The 25,432-nt window shown below is 41.0% G+C and overlaps 1 protein-coding gene across 1 annotated transcript; it reads right to left on the reverse strand.

Annotated features, from left to right (window-relative positions):
• Positions 1-6,183: 6,183 nt before the first annotated feature.
• Positions 6,184-25,107, reverse strand: LOC129171387 (guanine nucleotide-binding protein subunit alpha-13). The gene is made up of 5 exons (XM_054759988.1): positions 24,321-25,107; positions 18,382-18,611; positions 17,021-17,071; positions 11,494-11,694; positions 6,184-9,909 (listed from the first exon to the last, which is right to left on the reverse strand). Exons 1-5 carry the CDS (start codon positions 24,601-24,603, stop codon positions 9,538-9,540), a joined length of 1,137 nt encoding a protein of 378 aa, XP_054615963.1. The 5' UTR covers positions 24,604-25,107; the 3' UTR covers positions 6,184-9,537.
• Between the last annotated feature and the right edge of the window lie 325 nt (positions 25,108-25,432).

Consider the following 25,432-nt stretch of genomic DNA (forward strand, 5'->3'; position numbering starts at 1 on the left):
CTAACCCTATCCTAACCCTATCCTAACCCTAACCCTAACCCCTAACCCTAATCCTAATGCGCTCACGCACATTCTAGAACCCTAATCCGGTACAGAAAGAGATTCATATTTTGTACAGACGAGAGTGTAAGGTACATAAAAAAGGATACAATAAGTTAACATGGCTAAAAACAGTTTAAAATGCATAAATATGCTTAAAGTAGTTAAAAGTGGTAATAATTCATAAAGATGTTGGATATGTAAAATTCAGTTGTTAAAAACAGACACCCCACTATTATAAAAGTATGTTTGTCTCTGAAATAATTCAAATCCCTATTGTTGGTGTTCAGGTGTAATACCGCAAGTCCACTAGGGGGTGCTGGTAGCGATAGTGGTATAGAGTAGGTATTAAAACGACAGAGGAAGAATAAATCCTGCTGGTGAAGATACAACTCATCGTGGATTGTCTTCCTTATTCTATACCACAGGTTAGTAGAAAGTAGAACTAACTCACACAAACAGATGTAAAGAGTGGAGAATGTTGATAAAGTAAGCAGCTACAGGTACGTTATACAATGTATTGTTGAGCATTTGAGCACATGCTAAATGGCTAACGCTCACAGGCCGTGGTGTATGGTGAACAGCACTAAGCAGGCTAATTGAAATCTGTGAATTGACTGTGTTGGTGATGTTATTGTGCCAAAGATATGTTATATAAGTATACATTTTGTCCCTAAATTGTCACTTGATCGACATGTGAAGAAAATGCCTTAACATCAGAGATGCTGTTGTATAACTGTTTAATCAGTGTTCAAATGAAGGTTAAACTGATAATACTTGAAGTGTTATTTTTCTGAGAGAAGAATAAATCCTGCTGGTGAAGATACAACAACTCATCGTGGATTGTCTTCCTTATTCTGTACCACAGGATTATAATTCCCACAGCTCTTCAGGCGGGAGGGCCAACAAGAGCATAGTGAATTGTATGAAAGTAAGAAAAAAAAAGTAAAGGATCATGACCATGGATTTTAGTGGAAAAAAGGGATGGGATATGCAGTTAAAATCAAAATCTCTTTCTAGAGGAGTAAAACTATGCATTGCTATAGGGGAGTGCTGAGCCAGGGTGCAGAGTAGAATTTTGTCCCACAGGCAATGAGAAATGGAAGGGGGAAAAGTACATTTAATATAGCCAAAAGATAGAGAATAACGTATCAAATCGTTTTTAAGGGACGAAGGTTGCATTACTTGAAGGAATGGGAGAATCTCCCCGCTTTTTAATTTAAAATACAGATGTTCTGCAAGCCTCTTCATCTGCTATGTACACTGTGCGAATGTAGTCGCGATGTGAGTAGTAAGATGGCGTCTCTCTGGCTTCAGCGGCTTGCACTCCGGCGTGCGACGTATGAGCTATCCAGATATATTATACAGATCAGTGGAAGTGACAAACCCAGGAAGCGAAGAAACCAGGAAGTGACGAAAGAAGAACGCGATGAAACCACTGATCTAAAAAAAAGACTGGATCGAGCAACCTATTGTTTTCACGCGCCAAAATTTGAAGCCAGATTTTTTCGATCGCCGCCATCTTGGTGAGACCACCTTACGTGCCACAGCTTTGTGATTGTGCTGGTATACGAACGCAGAATTAGTGAAAAATCATCAAAAACATCAGGAGTGCCAGTGAAGGAAGCGAGGATGAGGAAACACAACTTAAAAAGCACTTCCCAAGAACCTTCCACTCGTAAGTACTTTTACTTGGCACCTTTTTTTGACCTGATATATGTGCCACTACTTGAACGGCTTTGCTTTGAAAAGTTCTCGAAATGTAACCAAAAGTTAAAGTATGAACTTTGATGGGTGGTTTTGCAAGAATTTTCTAGTTACACCTTCCTGTAACAACTAGGCCTTTTTTTGGTGCCTAGCCTAGCAATCAATGATAAAATTATTTCTATGCAGTTTTTTACAGTAGGCTTTGAGTATTTGCACTTATTTGTCTTTTTGTACCAAAAAACAGCTTTTTAAAAAGCTACCACAACTACCAAGTTACATTAATTCTGATACCACACATGATTCACGCAAAGGTAGAAGACATGTGACAAAATTTCTGCTTTCTTCCTGCCTTAACCTTATCCTGAGATAAAAAAAAAGAATGGTTTACCGTAGGAAAATAATTAGACAAAGATAGACTTTAAATTCCGTACGTAAACAATGTTTGCAGGCTGCCACACAGCCAATTTTTCGTCCGTCTCGAAGCTAAAATACATCTTACTAGCTTGATAAATGACACAAAAGCGTATAAATCTGAGTAGTTATAACCTTTAGCAGTTGATTTTGGTGGCTATACGATCAATCGAAGTTTTACCAGTGCGTTGCCATAGTGTTGTCTCACAGCAAAGTGGTCTCACCAAGATGGCCGCCGCAAATTTCCATTGGCTTCAAAAATAAAACAATAGAAGCTCGATCCAGTCTTTTTTTTTTAGATCAGTGGATGAAACTAGCAAGTGACGAAAACGGGAAGCGACGAAACTAGGAAGTGACGAACGCGGGAAGCGAGGAAACCAGGAAGTGACGAAAGAAGGACGCGATGAAACTAGGAAGCGACGAACACGGGAAGCGACGAAACCAGGAAGCGACTCTCACCGCACCCCTTACAATAGTTCAAAAATAAACTACTTTTAGCCACAAACTAATACTACTACTATATCGCAAGTATGGTCAAACATGAAGTTAACCTCTTACACTAACCTTATAGCGACGCCTCACGTTGGATGGCAACACATTCTAACAGTGCGCTTCGAACCGCGTGGACAGACACGAAGTGACGTCACCAGAAAGCGCCCCTACAGTGGCCTATGACGGACATACAAAGATAAAGTGAGCCTCTATCGCCTTCCTGCTTCTTCTTCTTCTTTTAGTTTAATGGCGGGTTGCAACCATGACTTGAAAAGGTGCATACCGCCACCTACTGTACCGGAGTATGTAACATGGGCCATATACAGTATATTACTTTATGCTAACTTAGATAGTGAGGAGACTACTTATACTACTACTAATAATAATCCTAATAATAATACTTATAATAAAATATTCTAATACTTATCTATATTCTATTATATAATCTCTATCGCCTTCCCGTGGCTACTTCGCAATTAGACTACCGTCTTTTTTTACTCTTTATTTACAACGAACTACAACTACAACGAATTAACAGGATACAAATAACAGAAACCACAGAATATAACCAGGGCTTAAATCAAATAAAAACTTTTAAAACAGAACACATTTTTAAGGTTTAGAGAGCCATTACTTCACGTGACGTCACCTTCCCGTAATATTAATAGCCAATTAGGTGCCTTATTTAAAAAATGTGTCGTCTGTACCACACATGTAATATTTTACTGAAATCGCTTTGAGTATGACATTGACTGGAATAAGATATGGATGAGTCCTCACAAGTACCTCACTACTAACAAGGTGAGGGAAGTATCTTTCAGAATTATTCACAAATGCTATCCTGCTAACCACTACATGACCAATTTTAGGAGAGATATTAATATGGACTGCTCTTTTTGTGGGGACCACCGAGAGACTGTTTTACAGGGCTAACCCTTTTATGGCACTGTCCACACTCCAAAAAGCTGTGGAAGGGACTTCAGCAGATACATTATTGATCACATTTTCAAGGACTTTGTTTTGCCATGGGGAATTTTTTAAAATTTTGTTATAAATCTATTATTTTTGGCCGATTTTTTTTAATCCACAAATGCAAATATAGCAGTAAAAAAACACTTGTATTTTTTTCCTCAAAGATGTGAACAATATATTCAACTTATAAACAAATCTGACAACAAAAAGGCTCTCAAAACATTAACAATTTGTTCTGACTTCAGTGTTTTTATTTGATATAACCCCTGGCTATGTTCTTTGGTTTCCGTTGTTTGTATACTTGTCACGTTAGGCTGTAAGCCAAGTGTTGGAACCCAAAATGCAGACTGGACAAGCGCTTGGTGAAAAAAATATACAATTTATTACCGTACGTAATAAAGGTAAAAAAAATACAACAAAAATACAAGAACACAACTAAGAAGCTCAGGGCTAAGGCCAAAAAGTCTAACAAAAAACACTGCAAGGCAGGAAGAAATAACACACGCGATAAATAAGGAAGCTGCAGCAAAAACGGCATGCAGAGAGGAAAAATAGACGATGCTGGGAATCACAATAGTAACAAGGCAAATAGGAATAAAGACCAGTTGGGAGCCAGGGAAGGAAGGAAGGAAGGAAGGAAGGAAGGAAGGTGCAGGAAGAAGGGTTGGCAAAGGAATAACTGGCAACAGGCAGTGGTTTGGCGGCAGCTGATAAAGGTGCAGGTAATTGGTCACAGGTGATACAGATGAGTAATCAGGGTATGGAGAGCACTGCAACAGAGGACAGATAGGCGGCAGCAAAGCGACAAAACTGAACATGACAATACTTTTATTGTATACTTGTTTGCTGACAATAGATATTGTTAAAAAAAAAAAAGGTGGCCTGTGACTAATATACAAAGATGTTCTGAGCCTCTACCGCCTTCCTGTGGCTACTTCGAAAATAGAGTAATGTATGTTTTTCAAATCTTTATTTACAACGAACAACTAAAACGAAATTAACAGTTTAGAAATAACAGAAACGGCAGCGAATTTAGCCAGGGGTTAAAAAAAAGAAAAACATTTTTAAGGTTTTGAGAGCCTTAATTCACGTGACGTCACTGCTTATTACTTACCGAGCAGTACGGTGGCCTGTGACAGACCTAAAAAAAATTAGCTGAGCCTCTATCGCCCTCCTGTGGCTACTTCGAGAATTTACTAATGTCCTTTTTAATATTTATTTTCAAAGAACTACACCTACAACGAAAATAACAGTGCACAATTAACATAAACCACAGAAAAGATAGCCAGAGGTTAGTTCAAACATTGACTTTTAAATCAGTACAAATTGTTAAGTTTTTGAGTTCCTTAAATCCACGTGACGTCACCGTTTATCGCTGGATCAGCACGGTGGCCTGTGACAGACATACATAATGATCTAAGCCTCTCCCGCCCTCCTGTGGCTAATTCAAAAATAGACAAACGTCTTTCTCAAAATGCTTCCATTTATAACAAACTACAAAAGGAAATAAACAGTATGCATAGAACAGAAAACACATCACGCGTTGGCTATTGACATTTTAAAATTAGTACAATTGAAAAGCGAATAACAGACTATGCTATTTATTATTATGGCTCAAGTTAACATGACTGACTGCGGTTAGTGAGTAGCACACTCTTCTGGCGACTATATGTAATAGAAATTCATTTGTGCTTTGGGTGCGTAGAGCTCCACCTCATAGCTTGTGACTGCCTTTGGGCTGGTCGGACATGTCAACACCACCCGCCGCTGCTCAGTGAGAACACAAAATGCAGAACAATACTAGAAAATTCCCCAACCACGCCAGAAAATGTCGCCAGTCACTTTAGAGTAAATATGTCGTCATGGAGGATTGGAATGTCACCAGATATGATCTGAGCCTCTATTGCCCTCCTGTGGCTACTTTGAAAATAGACGTAATCTTTATTTACAACGAACAAGTTATATTCATACAAATAACAGAAAACACATGAGAACATAGCCAGGGTAACATCAAAGTAAGACTTTTAAAGCACAACACATTAAGGCTTTGAGCGCCTTACTTCACATCCTACCTCGCCCGCATCAGAGGCATCAGTGACTTGGTAGCCTTCATATCTAGAAGTCCAATGCGCTACCCACTGCGCCTCCATCGCACATCTTTAGACTCCCTCAAGTCATTACGCCCGCAAACTGCATGATTATATGTATATGTTTATTTCCCATTAACTTTAATTGGTCACGGGATCTCGACCGATGTTCGCCATTTCGTGATGGGTGGTGGTGGTGGTGTGTGCGTGTGTGTTGGGAGGGGCGGCAATCACTTTTTCACAGGGCCATGTAGGGTTGGAATTTTTTTCTCCATTAATCATAAAGTTCTTTTAAAAACAGCATTTTGTGTTCAGCTGTGTTGTCATTGACTAATATTTACATTTGTTTGACGATCTAAAACATTTAAGTGTGCCAAACATGCAAAACAATAAGACACTTCAAAAATATGACAGGTAAAACACTTTTTTCATATCACTGTATGTATGAATTGGAGAGAATGACAAACACACTAGAGACACTGAGGCAAAATGTTATTTAACAGTAAAAACAGTATAACAGAAAACAGTAGAATCACATCAAATTATAACATTAATAACAAGCAAACCGTTATTGGCACTTGTGTTAACAATTTGTCTCTCATCATCTACCTGTGGTGACTGGCACCTATGAACTAACCTCCTGGTGACAATGTTAAGCCAAACAGAGCAGCATATTTACAGGGTGAAAGGTTATATCAGATTTGAAACAAGCATTACTGGACAGAAATATACAAGGAGTGTATGAAGTGTGTTCTTGTATATTTCAGCATATACCAGCTGCTCTTTTTACCAGATCCCTTTTGTTTCCAACTGCATAGAAATAAAGACTACACTGTATATTCTGTAAGAAATGGAAGTGCTCAGACCAAAGAAAAAGAAGGTTTTTAAATACTGAACGTATCAAACAAGGTGAGCTTGATTGTCAGTATAAATACACAATGTTTACAAACATCTTCAGGCACTAAAATCCCTGCTTGGTTTTATGCTGCTACTGACAAAATCGATCAGTTAACTCGACCAGTTTGGATGTGAAATATTAGATGAAACTTTTCAGTCTTGTCAGGGTTAGGGTTGAATTGCAGCCCATAGCCCACTCCAAATACAATCTCATTACAATTGAAATCCAATGGAATCTCCGCATTTGAACACCCTAAAGGTAACAAAACGTGTAAACTTACGTTTTATTCAGTTAAACCAAACTGTGTTGCATTACCTCCAAATGTGCTTTGTTTTTCTTTGACTTTCTAAGGCGTGTGTGCAAGAGAGAGCATGAGAGAGTGAGACCCTACCACAAGTAGAAAAAATGGCTGACAATGGTCAGACAACCTTGAATTTATTGCGACATGAGGATAGCATAGCAACGGAATTGGTAAACATGTCTCTGTTGTGGCTGCTCAGCATTAAACAAAGTTGATATCAATAATGAAATCAAAGTGGAATGTATTAAAAAGGTTTCTTAAAACATTGTCTGTACTGGTAATCAAGGTCTTATGGCTGGGATAGCTTGACTCTGTTATGATATCATTCAATCTTCCTTTTTCCAGTGAGAAAAATGTATTTGAAATGCGTTGTACTCAACCTTTGGATGATTGGGATGAGTTTTTGTCAAATGGAAAGGTACAATTTCACAAAAACTGCCAGATTCATGCTCTGACACGAGTTGCATCAATTTATCTTCAGTCATATAGTCAGTTTGACTGCCTTTCACTTTTTCTTCACCACTAGAGGCAAGGGTTAGGGTTAAGACGATATACGTTTGTCCAGTATAGACACCCCAGAAAAAGTCATGTTGAGCACATTGCAGTTGTCAAAACAAGAGTGCTAACCTGCACTGTACATCATGGTTCATGTTTGCACATTCGATGTAGACAATATGAATGCATCCAGGGTTCACACATAAGGCATGTTGATGTTTACGCAAGGATGGAAGCTGACAACGGACTAATGAGAATGGAAGAATACGATATGGGGATAGCTTCAAATCAGAATTAAGTGATTGGGCCCTGAGCAACGGCAAATCAGAACAGGAGCATGGTTCAAATTTTACAAGTTCATGTAAAACTGAATAAACAAAGTCTACAGTAGTTACTAATTAAAGTGTAAATCACTTAAGATTAACACAGCATACAATGCTACATATATCATGTTAGAAAGAGAAACTAAATGATTAGAAATTAAATTTACCGTATTTTCCAAATTATAAGTCGCATTTTTCATAGTTTGGCTGGTCCTGCGAACCTCTATATAATTTAAAATGTTTTCAAATGTTTATTCATACTGACTGACATGAAGCAAGGAGTGCACATTACCTTCAACAGCCACGAAAGGGTGCTCTTGGCCTGTGACACCTATACGGTGCGCCTGCAACCGTGAAAAAATGAGCTGAAATACTGACTTAATGACAACTGAGAAAGACTGAGCACCAACAAAATGGCACCAAAAAGAAAATATTCTGACAGTTCCAAACTGCAGGTAGTAAAATATGCAGCTAAAAACCAAAATTGAGCAGCAGAAAGTACGTTTGGAGAGAGTCAAAAACTTCTGAGGGATTGCTGAAAGGCTAAGGTTATTCTAACTGCAATAAAGAAAACAAAGAAAACTAATCGTGGGATGAAAGCAAGATGGCCAGAGCTGAAGGAAAGAGTCCATAGATGGGTGAATGAACAATGTGCTGCCGAGAGAGACTTGTCAACAGCGCAGTTACTTCTCCACACCCAGTTGCCTTGTTAGTTGCCTTGGAAATAAATATGACTTTGGAGCCGGGCCATCTTGGTGTTTCCACTTCTTGCAATCCAACCATCTCTGTCAGACTAACTGTCAACAGACTTCCAAGCCAAGATCGACAGTTTCCATAAGTTTGTTGAAAGGCATGTGAATGAACACCGGAGTTGGCGGCGTTCTTCAGAAGCACATATGAACAATTCAGTGGATCCAGTGATGTGGACTCGCTGACTTATGTTAATTTAGCCTATTCGGCCTCCCAGGTTAGGGTTGCTACTGTGTAGCTGGCTAACTGTTAACGTTTAACGTTTACACAGCAGACACATATTCAGCCGGTTCTGTGTGCTATTGTGTAATTGAATAACTTGCCTTTGCTGATGAAATGCATGTTCATGGTCTTGAATCTTGTGAAATCCATTTATAAATAGATGCTACTTATAAGTCCAGTGCAACTTCTACGTTTTCTTCCTTTTACGACTTACACTCCAGAGCAACTTGTATTTCGGAAAATACGGTAAACTGGACAGTATTTGAATGTGTGTGTGTGTGTGTGTGTGTGTGTGTGTGTGAAAGCCCTCTTTTTTCCTGTGCAACTAAAAGCCTCTGGTGAGCCCTGTGATGTCATCGAGTGCCACCAGAGAAGATGTGCTTTTGAAAAGGCGGGACCTGTGGACAGTTCTGACGCCACACCAAGTTTAAACGAGTCTCCCGTTTGACTCCCTTGTTGGTCACAGCGATGCACTAAAAGCATGCTGTGAGAATTAGAAGCATGGAAGAGTTGGGACTGGGCGGTAAAAGGTCATTCCAGTGGTTTGAAGGGTACATGTTGGCCAGCTGTTACAAATCACAGTGTATACTCTCAGTAAGGCAGATAGAAAGCAGTGGGGATTGTCGTTAGTAGTGGTGGCTTCCATTCATAATTCATAGTCCATAAGAAGACACGGTGGTCACTGTCGAGGAGGGAGTTGTGGATAGGTGAAGGAAGGTGGCCTGTTCCCCTCGCAGGCTGCTGGTGGACAGTACGAAGACATCTTAACATCAAAGTCTGTCTGCCTCCACCACTCATCCCTCATCCTCTGCCCCCTTATTTTCCTCCAAGACGTTCCGCTCACTGCAACATTAGCTGCTTGAGGTTGTCATGCAGGATTGTGTCCTTGACGTCACGGAACACCAGGCGGATGTTCTCAGTATTGATAGCTGTGGTGAAATGGTGGTAAAGTGGCTTTTGCTGCTGCTCCCGTCGCTTTTTCCGAAAGCATTCCACCAAGAAGGTTTGGACGTCCGGCAGGCTTGTAGGGTCGCCTGAGAATTCAGGAAAATAGTCTTTGATGGATACCTGCCTCACCTTACCCTCCAGCAGGTCAGTCTTGTTCAGGAACAAGATGATGGAAACGTTGGTGAACACTCGGTTGTTGACGATGGTCTCAAAGATGTTGAGGGACTCGCTCAGTCGATTGGTTTGCCGATCTTCCATTAAAACCTGGAATTATGGATGCATACATAGTTATTGTGACGTTGTGATTACTCTATTTAACGACTATATTATGTATTATAACTCTTATTATTATATTGTTGATCTTGAGTTTCAACCACTAGCCAAGCGATGGGGCAATTATCGCGTGTTTCTTGGCTGGACGGTGACACGCGAAATTCGTGCGTGTCATCGTGCACACGCTGGCTTGTGACGCGATCCCAGAAAGTTGAAAAATGTTCAAATTTTCATCGCTGTCGCCCAGACGAGGACCAATCAGCGGGAGTTTCATTGATCGACCAATGAGCGGACAGGATGCTAATCAGTACGCTATATTTGCCGTGTCAGATTTCCCATAGCTAGTTGACAGTTCTAAAAATGAATATAGAGATAAAGAAAAAAGCGGCATGGGAAATTGTCGGTGCCAGAGTAAACATATCGGGTCAGGTTACATTCATTTTATACTGACATTTATCAATAAAATAAATTCAGTACTAGTAAGATCCGGTACTAGCAAGAGTACTCGACCAACACCAGCCGCTTTTCCTCCTTTGAAGTACTTTGATACCCCCAAATTCCTTCCACATCTGACAGCCAATCAAAACCGTGAGAGACTTGTCAAATTCGCTCATGGGTGTCGCTGGTCACAGGCACTCGTCGCCTCCCAAGTGCATGGTTTGCTATGCACTGGCGATGAGTTTCGCCAATCGCCGTTGTTTGTTGCCTCCCGTGTGTGGCGGCCTTTACAAAGATGGACATAGACAAAGGTCGAATTTTAATATTAGCTTCACTGCAACAGAGACAGAACGTAAAAAATCCAGAAGCAAATTATGTTATAAATGAATTACCATTAGATAAAGGGAACTAAGTATTTGATGGAAATGGAAAGGGTAGTTTAGTAGTTGAAACATCCCCAAGGCAAAATGTTGCCACTTCTATGATTGACACGAGGGAAGCTGCTGTCACCATTACTCTCCTGAGTCCACTTGATGCATTCAAAGAGCTCCATTTTTTCATTTTTCATGTAACCATATCAAGGCTCATGTGAGTCATTTAGGTGTTTTCATGTCAAAGATTCAGAAGGGCGTGTAAATGTGTCTTCTTGAGCAGAGGGACTTTGTGGGCACTGCAGGATATCAATCCGTGACAGCAAAGTGTCTTTCTAATGCTTTTCTTGCTGACTGTGCTCCCAACTCCCTTGACATCATCAATCAGCTCCTCCTTTGTCATTCTGGGCTTCTCCCTCAACTGTCTGTGCTCATGCTAAGGTCTAGTAGTCCACTCCAGTCTTGTGCAGGTCTACCATCTTGTCCTCGGAGTCCTTGACAGCTCTTTGGTCTTGGCCATGGTGGTGGAGAGGTGACAGGTGTATTTTATAGACATACTTAATTGATATTATGTGTACAGTAATTTCTTAAAAGGACAAAACTATTAAATCTACCTGCCGGGGACTGCAGATGGAAAATAGCTGTAACTAAATCTGGTAACTGGTGTAAAACATCTCTACTTTTTGTAAAGATGAATGTGTTACACATTGTCCCTGTTAAATAAATACTAAACTATAATAAACTAGTAATGGTCTCAGACACTCACCTGGTCATATTCAGAGGAGGAGACAAGAAAAAGGATGGAAGTGACAGAGTCGAAGCATTCAAACCACCGTCGCCTCTCGGAACGCTGACCGCCGACATCCACCATTTTAAAAGGCACATTCTTGATCTCAAAGTCGTACTCGTGGATACCCTTGGTGGGCTTTCGGGCCAAGAGGATGTCCTGTTGGCCGGGGAGGTAGTCCTGGATGGAGAAGATCAAATTTATAATTTCAAATCACTGAACTTCATTGGTGATAAATTGATTGTCTTCACTAAGCTTGCTCTATTCAAAACCCATTTTAAAACTCAGCAATCCTAAATTGACCTAGAGCAGTGGTTCCCAAACTTTTACAGCCACGTACCCCTTCAGACCAGACCTTCTGACTGGAAGTCATGTACCCCCTACTACTCCTGCACACTTAAAAAAAACATACACCACAAAACGAAACATTCATCCATCCGTTTTCTATGCCGCTTATCCTCATTAGGGTCGCGGAGGTATGCTGGAGCCTATCCCAGCTGACTTTGGGCGAGAGGCAGGGTACACCCAGGACTGGTGGCCAGCCAATGGCAGGGCACATATGAACAAACAACCATTCACACTCACATTCATACCTATGGACAATTTAGAGCCGCTGATTAACCCAACATGCATGTTTTTGGAATGTGGGAGGAAACCGGAGTACCCGGAGAAAAAACACGCACGCACGGGGAGAACAGGCAAACTCCACACAGAGATGCCCAACGGAGATTCAAACCCAGGTCTTCTGACTATGTGTGGTCAACATGCTAACCATTGGGCCACCGTGCGGCCCACAATGACATATTTTGATATTTTGTTAAATATATTATGACATTATATAAATTAATCATGTGCCTTATTTTTCAAATGCACACAGGATACTCATTTAAAACAGAGGCGGTTTTAAAGGGGTAAGATATCTCCTGAATTTATTGGTATTCTGAATTATTATTATTATTATTATTATTATTATTATATCTATATTATATTAAGTGGTGACAAGCTGTGGTAAGATGTGGTGACCTGCGATCTTTCTGCTCTTTTGCTGTGCCATGGTCTGCAACAACATCAACAACAATCAGTACAATGCAACTGATGTTACAAGCAAACATAATAATTATAGTTATAATACGTCTGTGTAGGCTCTCAGTCGTACAGGAGTTGTCCATCGAGGAAAAGGCTTCTTGAGACGTCATCTGTACTTCTGTGTAGAAGGTGTCGGACGTTTCGCTCCTCATCCGAAGAGCTTCGTCAGCAAACTAATAAGTGCTGGTAGCTTAGGCCTTAAATACAGTAAGAGTGGGCGGAATTGGTGTGCCAACACCCTCCTCCTATTGGTTCGTTACACTAAGCCTGCATTCCTCATCTTTACAGTGGTATAATCCTATCCTGTTATTCACACCTACGATAAAAGGGAAGTGTCGCTCCCTGAATTGGGTATGAACGACTCTGATACTGGCTTGTTAGCATCTATTGTTCTGGCTCGGCCCTGCCTTCACCTCATTTGCAAGACTAAGAGCTGTGGGTTTTGGTCTCAGTAACCTGCTGAACACAGGGTCCAAATTGAACCTCAAACCACCATTCCGATTCAATGATGGGTTCTGTTGTTTGACAAAAATAGCTTCCTTTACTCCTCTTTCAAACCATCTGTTTTCTTTGGCCAAAATCTTTACCTCGCTGTCCTGAAAAGAGTGATTGGTAGCTTTCAGGTGTAGATGTACTGCTGATTGAGGACCACTAGCATTGTCCCTGCGATGTTGATAAAGCCTTTTTTGGAGCATTTGCTTAGTTTCCCCAATGTAGTGCTCTTTGCATTCCTCATCTTTACAGTGGATGGAATAGACCACATTGCTCTGTTTCTGGTTTGGAGCCTTGTCTTTAGGATGCACTAATTTTTGTCTCAGGGTATTTACTGGTTTGAAATAGGTAGGAATTTTGTGTTGCCATAAGATCCTCTGGAGTTTTTCGGAGACCCCCGCTACATAAGGGACTACCACTCCTCTCCTTTTAGCTTCTGTGGGCTTTTGGGTTTCTTTCCCTACTCTCTTCTTTTGACATTTGTTAAAAGCCCACCGTGGGTACCCACAGGTTGAGAGCGCTCTCTGGACATGTTGTGTCTCCTTTTTCTTTCCCTCAGCACTAGTTGGTATTTGTTCCGCTCTATGTTGGAGGGTCCTAATAACCCCTAGTTTATGTTGTAGTGGATGGTTTGATTCAAAAAGCAGGTATTGGTCAGTGTGTGTGGCCTTTCTAAAGACCTCTGTAAGTAGCTGTCTGTCCTTTCCTATAATTACCTTGCAGTCTAAGAAGGCTAGTTGGTTTTCTTTAGTGTCCTCGCGAGTAAATTTGATATTGGTGTCCACCGCATTGATGTGATCTGTGAAAGACTGAATTTCTTGTTTTTTGATTATGACAAAGGTGTCATCCACATATCTAAACCAGTGCCTTGGTTTTGTCCCTGAGAAGGATGTGAGAGCCTGTTTCTCCATCTCTTCCATGTACAGATTCGCCACTATGGGTGAGACTGGTGAGCCCATAGCACAACCATGAATTTGTCTGTAGAATTTCCCTCTAAACTGAAAATATGTGGTGTTAAGGCAAATTTCCAGTAATTGGCAGATGTGGTCAGCACTAAGTTTTGTTCTCCGATGCAGAGTTGAGTCCTCGAGCTGTCTCTTCCTCACCACCGAGACTGCTGCTGAGGTGGGGACAGATGTGAAAAGTGAAGTCACATCATAAGACACCAAAGTTTCCTCTGGCTCCAATCTGAGGTCTTTGATGCTCGCCACAAACCCTTTTGTGTTCTCTATATGATGATCAGTGTTGCCTACCAATGGGGATAAGACTGTTTTTACATATTTCGCTACATTGTACGTGGTAGAGTCAATGCTACAGACAATGGGTCTGAGGGGAAACCCTTCCTTGTGGATTTTTGGAAGGCCATAGATACATGGTGTAGCCTCCCCAGGGTATAACCTATGATACATCTGTCTGTCAATTAGTTCTTCCTTCTCTAACTTTTGGAGACAGTGTATGATTTCTTTCTTATACCTGCTGGATGGGTCCCTTTTAAGTTGCTCATATGTGTTGGCATCACTAATTAGACTTGTTATTTTTTCTTCGTAGTCCAATGTGTTGAGAACCACTGTGCATCTGCCCTTATCAGCTGGTAAGATGGTGATGCTCTCATCTTTCTGCAGAGCCGCTAATGCTTTCCTCTCACCTAACGTGATATTGGACGGTGGTGGTTTGGCACTACTGAGAAGGGCCGATATTCTCAGACGAAGGTCCCCTGCCTCTGTTCTAGAAAGGTTATTGTTCCTGATGGCCGATTCAGCTGCTGTGATATAGTCTACTGTGGGTATCGTTTTAGGAGTCACTGAGAAGTTGAGACCCTTGGTTAATACTGCCTTCTCTGTCTCCGAGAGGCTTCTGTCTGACAGATTTTTGATCCAATTTTCTTTAGTATTGGTCTGATTCCCCCCATCCTTAGTGTTTACGACAAGCTGTGGTCGATTTTCCAATAGAAGTTTCTGGAATTTTCCTTTATGCCTTTCTTTGGTTTTGCTATGGTGCTTCATATAACCTGATTTGGTAAATTCACAAACCTCCTGATAGGTTTCGTGCGTAAGCTTGGTTTGCAATCTCTGATAGAAGGTTTCTACTTCAGACTGTTTATTTTTTATCTCTATGTTAAGTCTCCTAATTCTCAAATTCTGTATTTTTCTGATGTAGTTTTGTTGCATTTTCCTTGCCAAGTGTCCTTGCTCAAGGGACGCTTGCCTCATGCATTTGGGGATTAACCTACTCTGCCTGCATCTAAGATTGAATCTGAGGTGGTTCCTTAAATCTGCTAATTTAAGAGTGGCCTTTTCTAAGCTACGTACCAGCAGAAGGATGTCTCTCCCAAAGTTGGTCGCAATGCGTCTGTGTAGGCTCTCAGTCGTACAGGAGTTGTCCATCGAGGAAAAGGCTTCTTGAGACGTCATCTGTACTTCTGTGTAGAAGGTGTCGGACGTTTCGCTCCTCATCCGAAGAGCTTCGTCAGCAAACTAATAAGTGCTGGTAGCTTAGGCCTTAAATACAGTAAGAGTGGGCGGAATTGGTGTGCCAAGGGTTATTAGTTTGCTGACGAAGCTCTTCGGATGAGGAGCGAAACGTCCGACACCTTCTACACAGAAGTACAGATGACGTCTCAAGAAGCCTTTTCCTCTATAGTTATAATAATAATTATAAATAATTGTGAAAACAAAGGCACATAATGTACAGAAATCAATAAGGAAATTAATTCAATACAAGGCTTATTACTGAACCAAATGGACATATGAGCACATATAGCATGAGATTATGCACCAAGTAAAATTGCACAGCAGCACAGAGCTAACATTATTAAACGCTCACCTCTGTGCATTTACGCACAGCATTAACATTTGTCAACAAGGTGAAAGGAAGAATAGAAAATACACATCTGTGTGCAGCGTCTGACAAGTCCTACACAAAAGTCTCAATCTGTGTCACACATGGTGTGTTCACGGACCACCGAACAAAGTGGCCACAACGCCTGAAGAGCACACAGTACTCGTGAACGCATAAATTTACTTCCACGTGCAAAATTGGGGACTTTCTAACAGTCAGTGAATCCACTCAACAAACATACAGCTCAGAAAACGCACTGATTAGCCACAGCATCATGTATGAAGGACCAGCTCCAGCAGTTTTTAATTTTTATTCGCCTACCCGCTACAGCAGGGGTCACCAACCCATCAATCGCGAGCTCATGGTTGATCTTTGGGACTTTGCCGGTCGATCGTGCCAATATTAAAAAAAAAATGTATTATTACATCAGTGCCCTCCCATCCCGGACGCTGCCCTACAGGCACATAAACCCTAAGTTCTAGCCAGGAGCCCAGTCCCCTAAACCCGACCAGAGGTATCAGCGCACGTACAGCGGATCACCTTGCTACGAGTTTAAGCGAGGGACAGAGCGTGAGTGACAGAGCACAGCGATGTGCCTAAGCACACAACAGTAGTTAGTTTCCAAATCTGCCCTTTCTACCCAAAAATTAAGGCACAAATAGAACTCCGTAGATGTGCACCTCCAAAAAAAAACTTTTGATCTGCGGCTTGTTTGGGCTGCATTGACCAGTCTCACTATCCTCACCATCGCTCGCCCACGACACTGAGCCAACAAGTCGAGGTGTAGTTTGCTCATAGAGTCCATGCCACAAGCCCGACCCCAAGAAAGATCCACAAAAGTAGGGGTGGCCAACGTGCGGCGCGGAGACCATTTGTCATAGCATCACTGCAGAAACTAAATAAAATGTAAAAAAATGCAAAAATGGTAAAAAAAAATACAGCCAAAGGCACAATGAGAAAAAGGTGAAATATTGATGCCAACAACCATTAATAACACAAAGCTTGGTGACCACTGCGCTACGGCAATCTGCGTACCCCTCCCATCTCTTTGACCAGCTATCATGATGGAGGAGAGCCTCGTGAGACTTACCGACTGTCCGAGCTTTTCCAAATTGTCCAGGAAATATCTGACCGACTCCCCCTGAGAAAGAGTGAAAAAGAGACAATTGTTTTTCTTTGCTGAAAATACTGATATACTGATAAAATCCTGACAGAGCCAGTGAGTAATTCCAAGTGCAGAACAGTGATCAGTAACTATTCTTTCCAATGGAGAAAGTGGAAAATTAAAAGGTTATTTCCTCATTGAGGAAATTCGTGTTGATTAGGAGCAACAGAGGGTTTCACAATCCTCATCAACAATACTTACCAAACAAATGTGATACTACATTAAGAAGCAAAACAAAACTGCAAACATTTGGTGTTTGCCATCCAGTTCAACTGATTTGACATTATTTGTTAAGACACACACCTGTCTACACAAGGATGCCACACTTGACAGCGCATGTGAGAGCGAAAACGTTCCCAGAGCTGGCCGGCCGTCTAATCTGATCGACTGGGGGAAAAGCACCTTACTCTTACTCAGGGAGGTGACCAAGAACTGTATGGTAATTCTGAAAGAGCTCCAGTGTTCCTCTGTGGAGAGAGGAGAGTCTTCCAGAAGGAGAAGCATCTCTGCGACAATCCACCAATCAGGCCTATATAGCAGAGTCTCCAGACGGACGACACTCCTTAGTAAAAAGGTACATGGCAACCCACCTATAGTTTGCCAAAAGGCACCTGAAGGATTCTCAGACCATGAGAAATTCAGTTCTCTGGTCTGATCAGTGTCATGATTAGGGTTGGGCATCGATGGGAACCGGGACTAACATTCAGACTGTCACGGAATCATTCATTCTTAAAAATGTTGAACCCTATATTAGATTCAATGTCATTTTCTGTAGGTGTCAATGTACATAAATTAGTTAAGGTTGTTATTTTGACAATCCTATTATATATTCAAACCTTCTAACCTTGAAGAAATGTAATGACTTATGTATTGTTTTTGTTCACTATACAGCTGTATTGAAATATTATCACTCTTGAGCCATGTATCACACATTGTATCGTAAAGTGAGGTACCCTGAGATTCCCAGCCGTAGATAGAATCATGAAAAAGTGTCTGGTCAAGGTGAAACTTGCAAAGGGACATTCAACCAAATACAAATGGCGGTGAATGTATGTAGCCTGTATGTATAAACACAATCCTGCATTAATTCGAGAACACCAAAAATAAATGCCAATTGTCCATCCAATTCTTAGTTTTCAAAAGTCAGAAGTCAGAAGATGTACCTTGTACAATCATTCCACCCTGGAAAAACAAGTGTTGAAAACTCATTAAGAACCAAGATGAATATGGCATCAATGCCCATCATCAGTGTACGTGTATACACTTCTGACAGAGGAGGAACTTACCAATTGGAATTCTCTGCGACGGTCATAGGCTGTCTGGATTCCCTGGTCAGTCCACAGGGCCCGGATGGATGGTAGGTAGTGCTGAAAAACCTTGGGCTGAACCAGACCATGGCCATGGGCCATCATAGACCTGGTGTCGAAGGCCATCAACATATCTCCATGTCGCTGATTAGACAAGTTGCCCCATGGGATGTGCAGCTTCTCTCGAGCATCTACTAACACTCTAATACCTAAAACAGGAATACAACATAGTTTCCAATAAGCTTCATATCCTACAGTATAGGGTACAATAATACATGTTTTCACAGTTGGATTTTTCAGTACGCAACGTTCGGTTCACAGACCTGCCAACCTTAAAGACATTTTATGAGTACACACAGTCCAGGGTGTACCCCGCCTCTCGCACGAAGTCAGCTGGGATAAGCTCCAGCATAACCCCTAATTGGGATAAGCGGCATAGAAAATGGACGGATGGACACTCTCGCGCCCCTATGGCACGTACGTACACATGTACCCGACTGCCCACCACCTATGTACACGGCACCAACGCCCTCCCACCAGTAAGATACCCAATACATAATGTACTGTACACACATTATACCTTCAACAATCATAATTTATTGTCAGATAAAATGGACAAGTATTTGGGTCATAAATAACACCATTCTAAAAGAACTGTTTTAGGATTAAGAGTTATGCTTCCGCGTTGTAACTACACCATCACCTCTGACCTCTGACGCCTTTTATTTTGTAAAAAGGCTACAAATATTGTACTTTGGCACGGGGCTGGTATGAGTTTCTGATGGTATGATAACCTTGGGCAAAAATATCACAATTTGACGGTTTTATGGTATTACAAATACATCTCTAAAATGCGTCATTTTGAAATATATTTATTGAAAAGAAGAACAGTAATTGTTAAACAAACAATCTAATAGAACACATGTATTTAAAATAAATAACTGAATTATTTCTAAATAAATAAAAAAAAATGCAGTTCTTAATGCAGTCTACAGTGGCTAATCCTTCAACTCATGTCACAACACCAAAAATATTTTCTTAGAAAAAAAACAAAGCAAAATGCAAATAAATGCAATCACTGGCTTAATCAGAGGCTCAAAAAAGGTCACAATATAAATAACTTTTAAAAACTCGTAATGGTACGTTATTATTTCATAGCGTGGTGAATGTGCAGATCACAAATTGTCCACAAGCGTTTTTTGAATTGTTGGATTGTGTATTTGCCGAGTTTTTATTCATTTGCCTGCATCACCAAATTTCACTTCCGTTTCCGGGTCATGTGATTGTTGTTAGCAACTGTTGCTAAGTGGTTGTTGCTTTGTGATATTAGGTTTTGATATTCACGTTAACATGTGGAAAATGTACATAAATAGTGTTATGTGCTTACACATTAGTTGGACAGCTGCAAAGCCATGTGAATTGCACACTAAATCCACATGCTACTCTACGAGGGCACACGTCTTGTCACTCCGGTGCCGCTTGATGCTAACGAGGCAGCTAACGTTACTGCTAGGTATGCTGCAACGGTTACATGTACATTGCCGACTTTTGGAAACACATCTCATGCCCGTGGTTTCAGCACATTGAAGCCCAATTTCAACTATGAGTAATAACACAGGACGTGACAAAGTATTTCCACATGGTGGCCGCACTGGACCGACTATTTTAGCAGTTTTGAAACCATTACTTTTTCTTACCGTGGTATACCTTGAAACCGCTAACCGGCCCTTCCCTAATTGTAGTATATAGTATGCATGTGTATGTAAGGGTGTGCGTGTATACCGTATTTTCATGACCATAAGGCGCACTTAAAAGTCTTGTCCAAAATGGGCGGGTATAGGTATATTTTATGAAACAGCGCCATCTATCCATCCGGGCAAGGACTACCGTGGCGCAGCAACATCCAGCGGATTAGAAGGAAAGCTGGCCATTTTCCGCTCCTACTGCAGTAAAAACATTGCAGACAAACACATTCAGCCCAACTACATCACCAACATGGACAGGTCCCGCTCACTTTCCACATCCCGGTGAAGCACACTGTAGAGAAGGGGACCAGCACGGTAGATACACACAACGGGGCACGAGAAGTTTTTTACTGTTGTGCTTGATTGCCATGGTAATGGACAGAAACTGCCATCTGTGGTGATTTTTAAGAGGACAACGCTGCCCAAAGAAAGGTTTCCAGCCAGACCAATCAAAGGGGCTGGAAGGACAAGGAGAAAATGGCTGAGTGGCTGAGTGACTGAGTGACGTGTACGGAAAGACACCGGATGTTTTTTTCCCACGCGTCACCACAGCCGCTGTGAAAAACCAAGTGCAGCAAATGAACTTGAAGCTTGCCATCATTCCGGCAGGCTTGACGAAGGAACTCCAACCGCTGGACATCGCTGTAATCACGGCGTTTAAAGTGAAGTTGCAAGCGGCGTGGGAGCGATGGATGACAGCGAGCGAACACAGCGTCACCAAGACTGGGAGGCAGCACTGGTCAGGTTACGCCACAATTTGTGAATGGATTGTGGATGCTTGGGCTAATGTGTCTGACGCACTGTTGTTGGAGCTTTCGCAAAAGCCAGCATCATTTCTGAGGCGCCGCACAGCAACTAGACTGACTCTGACGAGAGTGAATCTGGCGTGTTTGATGGAGAACTTGCCCCGCTGTTCATTTGGGATACAGAAGATGAGGACTTTGATGGATTTGTGGATGAGGATTGATAAAAAAAAATAACGTGAGTACATTGTTAAATACTTCAATAAAGTACAACTGCACTCAGTTTTGCTCCCACTGGCTTTTTAAAAACATACAATAGCATGCATGCTAGCGTATTGTAGCATCGCTGGGAGCACTTCCTGTTCCCCAGCTTGCTTTGCGGTACTGTTTTGGTGCAAATGCTCTTAAAGTTACATGTCTGAGCTACATAGTTGTTAGTTATTGTTCTGCAAAAACAATGGTAGTGTCGAGTCTGTTTTTGAGTTGCTGTGTGATGTTTTTAGTTGTGCACCGTGACTGAGACTGTTGTGTTGAGTGATGACGGTCCTGATTTCAAGTGGGTTTGATAAGATGAATGAGAGTTCTGCTCTTAATATGGCCAAAGAAATAAAGCACTGTCGTTTCTAAGTGACACGGTATGTTTTTCTTTGACCATACCTGCGCCCAATAATACAGTGTGCCTTGTGTATGTGTTAAATACAGAAATAGCACCTGTAGCTGAGACCACGCCTTTTAATACGGTGCGCCTTATGGTCGTGAAAATACGGTATATAAGGGCTGTCAAATAATTACAAATTTTCACCAAATTAATCAATTTTCAAATTCAGCCATCCAGATTAATCACCATTTGCCACTGTGTGTGAAATATGCCCATTTTTGCTGTATTTAATGACAAGAAAGATTAATTACAGGACAGAGTGATATATATTTCTATGTATTAACAGCTCCAAATGAACTGAAAGTTTACATCAAGCTAAAAGATAGGCAACGCTAGTCTCTTTAATAGGAGCAAATTCACTCTTTGATTGCGTTACTATGAGTCATTATTGTTTGTGTTCACAGACACCATGTAACTTAAATTGAGTTCACATGTTTTGAGTGTAGATGTATTTTCTGAAATTTCAGAACAATTATTGTATTATATTATATACAAATTGCAATTCCGCAGTACAAGTTACGTTTAAAAGAGACAAGAATCCCACTTAACCCTTCTTCTCTGTCTTTGTTTATTTAGGTCACACAAACGCATGATAAAGAGGTTGTTGTGATTTTTGGACTGTCCATGAATGCACCTCTGTCGTCTAGCGACAATGAGGAAGTGTGGTTCCCAGGACAAAGCGGACTAGAGAGGTGTTTGTGACTTGGAGATACATACTGTACGTATATGCTGTTGGAATTGCACTGCTGTTGATGTGTTCAGGTCAGAATAAAGTTATCAAAGAGCAGCAGACTGTGTGGGGACGCTATTGTGGCTCCATCTGCCGTCATTCACAATGCTTCTTCTGCCTTGTATTTGTATTTTAGTTCATTTAGTTAAATAATTTTGCCATTTCTATGCTTGAAAATGATAAGTACAATTTGCTTAAATATACATATATATTTTTTTACTAACAATAGGACGTACTGACGAGTGTACTGTTAAAGAGATAAATTGTTGTTTCCAAAGCAGACTTTCGTCCACTGACGTGTTGCTGAAAGGCCATTGTAACTGTAACCCTTCAGATGCAAGTTGACATTGTGCATGTTGACGTGTGGTGGCAGACTGCACATAGGTTATGGTAATATTAAAGGAAAACTGCACTTTTTTGGAATTTTGCCCATCATCCACAATCCTTATGTGAAACATGTACACACATTTCTTTCCCCTTTTTTTGCGCTCTAAAGAGAGAAAACAAGTTAGCATGAATGAGATAACAATGCACGTCATGGGACACACCTATTTCAGAATCAGAATCAGCTTTATTGGCCAAGTATGCTGACACAAACAAGGAATTTGACTTTGGTTAAATTAGCTCTCACTGTACATATACACAAACACTTAATAAATAAATAAATAAAAAAGTAAGATTGCAATGTGCAAAAGGGATAATAATATAATGACATTCCAATTCAAGTGAGTGAGTGTGGGATTAATAAAACGGGACATTACCTGCATTTGTAACAAAAGAGGAAAAAACAGGATCTACATTAAAGTGATTTATTTTTTTGGGGTCAACAGTGATGAGTTCAAGTTTCAACTATAAAGACCTCTAAAAAACTCTAAAAACAATGTTTTATCATTTTATATACATGCTGTGTTCGTGCATTAACACTCATGATAACATGTAATGGTATTTTGCCTTATTTTGATCATTTTAAACATTACCAGATTGAGTTCACATACTGTAGCGACATAGAAATGAACACCTACACCCAGCTATACCTTTTCCAAACATAAATTTAAAAAACAACAGCAATGGTGTCAGATAAAATATGCAGCCTTACCTTTTGGTAGTGGTGTGAGGCATTGTGAGTGCGACGCTGACGCGCTGTGGCTGAGTCTGTGATGAAGCTAGTTGCTTCTATTCTGGCTAAGCGTCAATGTGCCAGTAACACAGTTCGATCAGTGTAACAACGTTAATAATACCAAGGTCACTGTAGCTCGGTTATATGCACTTCACATTATATGTAAATGGAGCGTTGTTGGCACTTTTTTCAAAAGGCTTTATAGGTGTAATAAGTGTTTCCCCATACAGACACAGTAATGAGCTGTCTCTTTTTATCTGTTTTTGTATCTTTAGAACACACAGTAATGAGAAAGTCGTGTGTTCATGTCTCGCAAAAAGAATGTGGATGGGCAAAATTCCCCCAAAAAGTGCAGTTTTCCTTTAAAATGTCATAATTTGACAATACAATGTTGACAGAGAGGGACCAGGTTATTGTAATATTTCGATAGGTTATTGTAACATTTAAGATGTCATGTTTTGACAATACAATATGTTGACAAAAAGCAGACAGGTTATTCAAATATTAAAACACAATAGTTTGATGATATATATATAACGTGAACGGAAAGCAGGCAGGTTTTTCTAATATTTGACCAGTTATTGTAATAATAACCAGTTATGCTTTGACAATATGTTGACAGAAAGACAGGTTATTGCAAAATGAAGATGCCGTGTTTGTGCCAACATGACAAGTGTTGGTGCTAACAGACACGAGAGCAAAGGATAGCGATGTCACGTATGACTTGACAACAATAAAGCACACAATTATTTATCTTGTGCAGTTGAAGGTTTCAGGCCACGTCTGGAAGCCCGAACACAAACAACATGGGCGTTTCTTGCTAGTCAACGTACAGCTAGCATAGCGATTATATTTCTTACAAAGACCCCTCATAGCAGAGAAGCAACAACACGGAACAAATCAGATGTATTCATCGTAGACTTACCTTTAATAACATTGCTATAAATGGTAGCTCTGAATTCTTCTTTGGCCCTTTGATCGAAGTCCTGTCCATGAATAATACGCATCTGCTTGAGGAAAGTAGACTTGCCGCTCTCTCCCGCTCCAAGTAAGAGGATTTTAACTAGCCTTTTAACGTATGTCTTATCTCGAACAAGACACTTATCTATCTCCTTAGACTTCCGTAACTGCTCTGCCTCTCCGCTTGTGAGGAGACAGTTAGGGAAACAGACAGATAAAACGGAGCGGGACGGCAGGAAGTCCGCCATCTTTGAGAGAACTTCATCGATGCTCACGAGGAAGACTGATGGCAACTGCTGCGTTCACAGTCCTCGGAATCTCAGAACTCACTCAGTTATTTCTGACGGCAGCTGAAGCTGTGCCAATGCTGCGTTCAAATCAAAGGAATCCCCGAACTCAACTCGGTTCTTTCTGATGGCAGTTGAAGCTCTGCCACTGCGTTCAAAGTTGTCGGAATCCACAATGTCACTCAGTTCTTTCTGATGGCAGCTGAAGTGCTAACACTGCGGTGTTCGAAGTTGTCGGAATCCCCGTTTACACTCGGTTCTTTCAGGCGACAGCCAAGACTCAATGCAACTAAGTTATTCATTGTCACGTAAGGGTGCTGCCTGCCATAGTTGGTTACTGCAATGGAAACAGTGGCGTGGTAAAGCATTGTATCGTATCTTTTTTTTTTTTTTCATTGTATCGCATCCTCTTCCTGCTCAGAGCATCCATCCAAGTGACGAGCTACTGAAACAACTTGTCCGGGCATGTGCGCGCAAACGACGGGCATGTGCTTGAGCTCGAGCCCTGAGTGGGTGACAGCCATTAAACACCACGCCCCTTTTCGGGATGAAAGACAAAACTCATTCAAATTGAATTATGCAGAATGAGGAGAAACAGTATAGAAGATGGATGAATGGATGGATGGATGGATGGATGGATGGATGTTCTCCGAAAGAACAATTGGTAGCGTGCTAGTGGGTGGTGTTTTTATTTTTCGGGTAAAAAGTGTCATTTGGAGCCAAGGAGGGGTAGGATCTTTCAATTTCTTTGAATGTTACCTACAACAGTACAATTGAGTGTAATACAGTA

This window comes from Dunckerocampus dactyliophorus, chromosome 18 (assembly GCF_027744805.1).
Source record: "Dunckerocampus dactyliophorus isolate RoL2022-P2 chromosome 18, RoL_Ddac_1.1, whole genome shotgun sequence".
Lineage (NCBI taxonomy): Eukaryota > Metazoa > Chordata > Actinopteri > Syngnathiformes > Syngnathidae > Dunckerocampus > Dunckerocampus dactyliophorus.